The sequence below is a fragment of the Strongylocentrotus purpuratus genome, unplaced genomic scaffold, assembly GCF_000002235.5.
Source record: "Strongylocentrotus purpuratus isolate Spur 01 unplaced genomic scaffold, Spur_5.0 spur5_scaffold_18, whole genome shotgun sequence".
Taxonomy (NCBI): Eukaryota; Metazoa; Echinodermata; class Echinoidea; order Camarodonta; family Strongylocentrotidae; genus Strongylocentrotus; species Strongylocentrotus purpuratus.
In genome coordinates this window covers 27,893,575-27,902,302 of record NW_022145603.1, presented here as the reverse complement: position 1 = coordinate 27,902,302, position 8,728 = coordinate 27,893,575, and the positions used below count along the sequence as shown (strand labels likewise).

At 35.4% G+C, this 8,728-nt stretch overlaps 1 protein-coding gene across 1 annotated transcript; it reads left to right on the top strand.

Annotated features, from left to right (window-relative positions):
• Positions 1-1,218: 1,218 nt before the first annotated feature.
• On the top strand, positions 1,219-5,552 carry LOC105446556 (baculoviral IAP repeat-containing protein 1f-like). The gene is made up of 3 exons (XM_030988897.1): positions 1,219-1,248; positions 2,285-3,888; positions 5,175-5,552. The coding sequence occupies exons 2-3, from the start codon at positions 2,314-2,316 to the stop codon at positions 5,550-5,552; spliced, it is 1,953 nt and encodes a 650-aa protein (XP_030844757.1). The 5' UTR covers positions 1,219-1,248; positions 2,285-2,313.
• Positions 5,553-8,728: the final 3,176 nt, after the last annotated feature.

Sequence of the window (8,728 nt, the reverse complement as noted above, 5' to 3'; positions counted from 1 at the left end):
TCTTGTTATTTTTAAAAAAGAAATCAAATTATTCGATTTATTGTACATGATGGCATTTTTAAAAGTAATTGTTACTTCTTTAGGATATCGGAGTCATGTTGTACATTTATTTATTGTAAATTTGTTCAAACCAATTATCAACCATGTCCTGCACATGTCAACATGAAATATTTTGTTACTTTATGTTTGGAAATGAAAATAAATGAAATTAAAATGAATTTGTGTCCCCTTTTCATGAGTAAAAATAATGAAAGTATTTATTTTCTTGAATACATGGATTTTAATCTACTTTTCTCTTCGTTTTGTATTCTTTTAGATCGATAGATAGTGTACTGCAGGAGAGTGAACTGATATTGCTCGCTAGAGAAGTTCCAGGCAACTGCTATGATTACCTGTGCATTGGTCTTGGTTTCAGCTTAGCTCAGAGCCGGAATGTACTGACCCAACATCATTTGAACCTCCCAGGAGCTTTGATCGAATTATTCTGCGGATGGAAAGTCAGGCAGAGAGATGGCTCTAATTGTAGAGCACTTCTTGGGGAAATTCTAGAAAAGGCTGATATGGGTGCACTTCAGACAAAATTATTGGAAGGTAAATTTGCCATTGTACTTGTAATGTCTTTTCTGTTACCTGAATGTCGTCATTTCACGCGTAATCACAGAGGTACATGATAACTATTCACATATACAACGGACAGTAAGAAATAAACGAAAGCGCGAAAGATTATATTCGCATTAAAAACACAATTTATTAAATATAATTTAAATAGGAGAAGTATTATGTGCCCAGAAAATTATTGATTAGGCGTACAAATCTTATCCACTTTAAAGCATCTCTGCACTAGTTTGGCTAGGAGCCAGCGTCGTCCCTGACAGATTGTTATCTCATCAACTCAGCTTTGAATAAACATAGAAAAAAGGACCAACGGGCACCACTAAGGCATTGTTTTTATATAGAGGGAGCAAGAAGTGCAGTGGGGCTTTAAACTACTTTACTATATGTGCAATGTAACACAATTGAAGAGAAGAGAAAAGTGCGGAAGTATATCCCAGCTTTCCTTATTATTTACATAATGTTCAGACTTATGCTCGACCCCCCCCCCCCTCCTGGCATGGATATTTTTATGTTTTAATACAAAATGTGGACATTTTTTTACAATATTAATTAATAAAACATTTACTGTTCTTTTATCTATGTACTTTGATTTCTGTTAAGGTGAATATCTTACATCTGGAACATCACAGTCTGGTAAGTGTACCTTACACATCTTACATGGGACCATCGTGTCTTATTTATACAAATTATATAAATAATTGCAGCTAAACTTAATTTTTCAAAGTAGTTCCAGAACAATGTAGATTTGGTTTTAGATCAATATATATTTCAATGTGAAAATTGATTAAGATATTCTGTTCTCTCATTCTCTGTTCATATTTGGAATAAAATTAGGTTAGGGTGGACTTTCTTTTTATAGCGAGCTCTTTGGACATATTACTGGACAAATATAAAACGTGATTTGTTTTTATGTGTATTCGTTACTATTAAGAGCATTGATTAAAGTTATGTAATCATCTATTTGTATTATATCTACAATTACCGTCAAAGACAGATAGTAATTTTACGTTTGACCCATATCATTTCACTTTCGAATAAGACCCCGTTTACAGTGAGAAAAGGGCCAGGGCCGGGCCAGGCCTACTCAGCGCCGCAATTTTGTGCGTTTACAGTGCTGGGCTAGGCCGCGGCCTAAATTGTAACCTTTCAATATTTTGTCAGAGTGGCGCTCTGCATGTAAACAAACGATTATTTGGGGGGCGCGCCGGGGGTCACAGTGCAGATCCGGTCGCGCGCGATTTGCAGTGAATCTTTTCTCCAATTTCCTATACACGGCGAACTTTCACTTCCGGGGTAACAGTTGGCCGCGCATTTGGCCCTACGTGCGTTTACAGTGCACAGTGAGAAAAGGCCGGGCCAGGCCGCGGCCGAGACTATCTCCAGAGCAGGGCCAAATGCGCGGCCAGTTTGGCCTCGCATTTGGCCTTTTGCGCGTTTACAGTGCTAGGCCAGGCCTTTTGCTCACTGTAAACGGGGTCTAAGTTGTGTGTCAGGATGTGCTGCAACCCTGTAGATATTTGATTTGTCCCTATATTATATTTATCACCCAAAGATGTCATTTGCCTCTCTAGACGCGTTATGAATTTAATATCTGTGTCGTTTATTTGTAACATCTATTTGAATAGATATTTCGTTGAATTAACATAAATTGTTTTTAATCTCCGTACAGATCCAATACTGGATACTTCCCTACCAAACATGACTGAGGCACAGGTTCTCCAGTGTGGGGAAGACTTGAAGACATTCTATCGCGGACAAATGTGCAAAATCAAACCTAACCCGCTTGATTTCAATATCATCCTTGAATTCGAGCAAATTTACACAAACTTAACGCTGCTCAGGAGCGAAAAGGGAACAAGGAGAACCAAAATGCCACTGGATTACACTGATCTTCTTACTACACAGATTAATGGGGAAATTCCTAAGCGTCTTCTGGTTGAAGGTGAAGGGGGTGTAGGTAAAACGACCTTCTGTTCGAAGATCGCATGGGATTGGGTCACTGGATCTCCAGAGTTTCAGAACTTCAGTTGGGTTCTGGTTATACCCCTGCGCAATGTTGTAAAGGGTCAGACAATTGGTGATATTATGTTAAACTATCTCTCTGATAGTAATGCTGTAAGCCCTAGACAGATCGATAATTACATATTGTCTCAACCTACAAAGGTTCTGATTGTACTTGATGGACTAGATGAGTATGATGGGGACCTCTCTACCACAGCAAGCTCAGATATTTCTCAGATTCTACGATCGGAGAAATTCAAGGAATGCATTGTTCTGGTGACAACAAGACCATGGAGGGCGGAACAGATCAAATCCAACGAAGGATTGAGTAGGTTGTATGCATTCATTGCAGTAGAAGGATTTAGTGCTGATAATGTCTCAAAATACATCAAGAGGTACTTCATAAATGATGAAAAGGCGGGATCAGAACTCAGTCGGTTTATTGAAGTGAATGATGTAATCAAGGAGAATATGTCACCCTTCCCAATTTTCGTAGCAATGCTATGTATCTTATGGGAACATTGTGACAGAGAGAAAAGAGAAACAATACGAAGACTGAAGACATTTTCTCAATTATTTGAACAAATGATCATGTATCTAAGAGACCATTATGTGTCAAAGGTTGTCAAAGTGTTACGTAAAGCACATCTGGACAAGGAAATGGAAAGTATCAAGCTTTGTTTGCAAAGCATAGGATCGATTGCATTCTCAGGACTACTGAACAAGAAATTAGTTTTTAATGAGGAGGACTTCAGCTCGTGCAAGGATGCCATGGAGACATGTTGCAGAATCGGAGTTCTGAGTCAGGAAAATCGAAATGTTTCCGGATGGAAAAGAACCTTAACTGCTTCACAGTCTGTAATCACTAGTGTCTTCTTCCCTCACAAATTATTTCAAGAATATATTGCATCTGTTTATCTTGCCTCTCTATATGACACGAATCGCGAAGAGTACAGTAGGTCGATGGGTGAGGTACTGATGAGCAAGAACCCACAAGAATTCCGTTACCTCTTGTATTTCACTGCTGCCCTTGGAAGGGAGGTGGGACTTGATATTGTCAAGAAAATACAACAAAAGGACTTCCCAAATGTACGACAGAGAACGAGAAACAATGATTTTCTAGCAGATATCACTTTTGAAGCGTATGATAAGGATACAGCGAAAGCAGTAGGACAACATATATTTGCAGACGAGAAAAAGTTGACCTTCGATAAAGACAAGCCTGCTCACACAGTGTCTGGTTACCTCTTCGTCATGGAACAGCATGGAATGGTTTGTTATAACAGGCCTGTAATTAGGATTTTATTTGGGGGGGGGGGGTGGGGGAGGGGTGCAGACATAAAATGAAGTGGACTCTTTCGTGGGCAGGATGAGGGCCTGTGAAGTTGATCCCCCCTCCCCCCTCCCCCCCCCCCCCTCTTTAGGTAGGGAAAAAATTGCATTTTTCTGTCCTACCTGCAGATGTTGTTTGCATTGCAGGATTGTTTCGTTTACCGATATCAGATTGAGAATCATCCTCCTTGTTACACGCATGCATTGTACAAAACAGAACATTATAGAAACATTACATTAACCTGATTGACCTACTATGCATACTGCCAGTTGAACGTCAGGAAATTATAAATATAGCCTGAGAAAGAATTATATTTATACTGAAACTAGAAAACAAGTTCTGATAATTCAAATAATGGTTTTATGTATATATATTAGATAGCTTAGACAGATACCGAGATGTGATTGGTCCAGAGCTCGTCACGTGATATCAATTGCGAGGATCCAAATTGTTATATTTTCCTGGCCGGTCACTTTTCGGTGTTATATTTTACCGGCTGGTGAAATGAATATATTTTTAATCAATGCATGTCGCCCTCTTGAGGACTGTATGTCACCAATTACACACATTACACCATAACCGAGGGTCATTTTATTTTTTCAATATTGGTTCACTAATTTTTTTTTTCCCTTGAAATTATTTTTTCCACATGTTTTTTTTTTTCCCAAAAATGCTTTTTGGGGTAATTTTTTTTTTTCTTTCCCGAAAAATGCTTTTTAGGGTAAGAATTTTTGTTTTTCGATTTTTTTTTGTTTTTGTTTTTTTGTTGTTTTTTTTTCCCCAGATTTTTTTTTTATTTTTCTTTTCTTTCTTGAACTATCTCGACAGATTATTTTTACGTAATTTTGATTGTCCCCCCCCCAAAAAAAAAAAAAAAAAAATTAAAATTTCGGGCAAAAAAAAATATGGACCCCCCCCCCCCCAACAAAAAAAACAAAAACAAAGGCTATCTAATATAACAGTTATTGACTGGCAGGGGGTATATAACATTCTTTGGACCTGAAGGGAGTTATATTTTCCCTCGTGACCATATTTTCCCTCAGCGCTGTGCGCTTCAGGAAAATATAACCACTTGGGAAATATAACTCCCTTCAGCGGTCCAAATAATGTTATATTACACCCCCTGCCAGTCAATAACTGTATAATATATACCCAGGCCTGTATAACACGTCAGGATCATTATAGCAAAAAGAATTGTATAGTAACGTGTATATGTCTATTTCAGGAAACTTTGGTGTTCAGAGACAGATCATGTGGCCCGACTGTATCACGTGACCTAGCAGACGTCCTATTCGCATCGAACTCATTATCAAGATTAGAGTTTTATCGTACAACATTGGATGATGACTTCTATCAGTTAATGCGTACACATTTGTCTACAATGGCGGTAAATATATACATATTTAAACAGAATACTAATGATTACAATTGGTTTTTATCAGACGAATTTATGCCATTATGTTATACACAAAGCACACCTTTGGTCAATCGATGCCTATATTTTAGTGGAAAATTGCATATGTTCAGAGAGGCGAAGAAAGCAACCAAAGTGTTAAAGATACCTTGGATTAAATGTAAAAGTACCTTTGAGAAGACTAACTGATCAGAGAAACAGGAATGATCGGACAAATAATCTTCAAATATGAACATTTGAAAGTACACAAAATTACTTACAATTTTAGAAATTCTCTCATATGATAATCAATGCCTCGTATGTATGATCATACGGTGAGAACTAACATTCAGGTCGATAAATAATAATAAAAAGTAATGATAACATTTATAATAATGATAATATAATATGAGATTTGGAATGTCGCAAACCCTCTTCAAATCAAATTCACAATTCGCAATTTTGAAAAAAGGAAATCACATAAAAGCATCTACATTATAAACAAAGCAACAGCTGTAAGATAAAACATACACAAATTTAAGAACAAATAATCATATAATTTGTTAAAAAAGTTACCCCAAATGTCCGGTCCTATTTATAAGTAATTCGTTTTTTTTTAAATAAAGAATTTAATGAAAACGTATTACCGTAAAGCAGGGTGGCAACTAGGGGTGGGAGGGGGGGGGGGAGTGTTTACGGGTATTTTTTCCTTTAGCGGTCATGGAAACAATTATAGTTCTTGACGGATAGTACAACTGCAATGGGCCATGAGAAACAGTTGTATTTAAAATTCCTATTCTCTTTTCATTAGAATGGGAACATCTGTCTGTTTGACATTGGTAAATTTGACTAAACTGTCATTCGTTTCCATACTAACAATTTGTTTCCCAATGTGAAAGTTACATAAAAATCATAACTAGAGTCTGATATTATTTGAAAATAGACTTATTGATAATATTCTACTTTGTCATTTCGCATACAGGAAGATAAATCCTCAATAAAAGAGATGGTTGTAGATCATCAATTCCTAAATGGTCTATGGAGGGTTAATAACGGTGACGTTAATGTGACTATTGGGGACCTATTCCCGAGCTTGACACAATTGACTTTTACCACTCTTCACACTGTCTCACCGGGAGATGTTGAACGGTTGGCACATTCCACCCTAGCAGCGCTGTCTATTCAGCGAGGGAAGAAAGGGACAAATCTAGTTCCTCTCATTGGAGAACCTGCTTCACTGGGGCAACTTTTCTCCAGGTCATTCCCACAACTCACCTGTCTGACCTTCCGAGGGCTAGTAATGGGCAACATACGCAGTGAAGCAATACTACGTAATATAAAGAACCACCTGCATTTGAAATCAATAAGGTACGTTCAGGGCCATGTTTGCATAAATTATGATCATTTCCAATATAAAAAAATTATAACAATAATAATAATAATAAAAACAAAGATAATAATAATATTAATACTATTGATAATGAATAAATAAATCAATAAATAATAAAATGAGTAAATTAAAACAAAATGGAAAGGCCTATACAATTATGTTTAGAAAATACAGAACATATATTAAATGTTTTCAAGTTCTGACAGCAATCAGAATTATGACGAGATTAAAAAGGGTAAGAGTTCTCGGCTCCTAGCAGCATTTCAATTAAATATGTTTTCACCATAATGATTCCAAGGGTTAGTTATTGTAATGTAAAAGAGGACTTAACACAAATACATGTATAAACTACACGTACATATATAAACTACTTAATAATCTTGATGATTGAACCATTGCCTTTAAGGTGTTGATTATTGCACAGCAGCAATTTAGAACATTAGTAATACACGGTATTTTTATTTCACCCTCAATACCATATTTGTTTTGATAGTATAGACTTGTCAAACATTTTCTAAACTGTTTGAAACCTACACAAAAATTCTTTTAGAAATCTCATTAGCTGATATAATATAGCCTTGTCGGAAGGAAGTATAATATACATGTATGTTATCAAAGAGCATCAATTCTTTGGTTCCTTTAAACATTCAGTGATTCAAAATGATAAAATATAAATTTTCCATGGAAATATATTTCATATAGTATCATCAGCTGTTTTACGGATAACGAATTGAACTCCCTGGCTAATCAAATAACTACTGAGAGCAGGATGAAAATAAAACTTCAACATCAAGAGGTAAATGTCTTTTTGTCATATCCACTACGTTGGTCCTAAAGAAGTTTTAAAAGTGAAAAATAAGATACCTAATGGGAAGTTCACCTTGATATTTAGTTGGTTTTAATAAAAGCGGTAAATTGAGAGAAACAAGTCAGTGAATTTTTGTGCAAATTCTGATAGAGAATAATATAATTATTGGTTATTTTGAGTTGTATACTCAAACACATATTGACAATGCTATGAAGGTTCTTGCGAGTTCCTCTCCCAATTGGCTCTGTACTTAAAACGATATTTTATCTAAAGAAATATCACACATTTTCTTAACATATAATAATTAGACATTTGTTTCTACACAACGTACGCTTGTACAAAAAGAGATTCTTTCATCAGCAACTAAGAAAATTAAAATGTATTATTTCTTGTACAGCCCAAATTATTCCTCTTCTTCTATGTGCAATATCAATTAATAACAGAACTTGAGAATTATTTTAATCAATGTGAAATAGCCTATTTACTTGTTAATATTTCTCTTTGTCGATGTCAAAATTACATCTTTATCATTACTATATTTAATTCATTCAAGGTTTCTCCACTTTATACTCTGATGTAATATCAGTTTGCCAATTTCGCTTAATTCAGGAACATTACCTTGTTTAACCAATATTGAAACTTAGCTTTGATATCTTATCTTTTATCGTATTTTATCTGTATAAACATCTAAATGTTATCCGACCTACGTATAAACCTGTAAATTGTTAATCATCAATTTTCTATCTCATGTAAAACGAATGACAATTTTATATCATCAATGAAACTGTAAATCGTATTTCAATATACACAATGTTTGTTAAGTGTTCTATATATTTTAATGTGTTATCAATGCAATGTTATGCCATGTACTTTTTAATCTGTAAATTGAACAATTTCAGCTTTGAGCTGCATGTCCGATGATTTTTATCTCAATAAACCAATACAATACAATACAATACAAATGGAAGAGGATACTAGGAAGGACGTCAAGTTTCAAATACCAAGTATCATTCATGTCCGATTCGAGTACAAATTTGAAAGCATATACATCGTCAGACACCTGCAGAAATTTGGCTGGCCTGAAACCGAATTAATTGGTAGTTTAATATACACTATATGATTTGCATTTTATAGAAGTCCGATTCAACTTTCCCTACTTCATTTACCATATAAATCATGCTCAATTAT

Excerpts from the sequence above, each read along its gene's own strand:
- LOC105446556 (XM_030988897.1), top strand. The coding sequence starts at position 2,314 with ATGACTGAGGCACAGGTTCTCCAGTGTGGGGAAGACTTGAAGACATTC. Across the intron at positions 3,889-5,174 it reads TCATGGAACAGCATGGAATG|GAAACTTTGGTGTTCAGAGA; the intron begins GTTTGTTATAAC and ends TGTCTATTTCAG.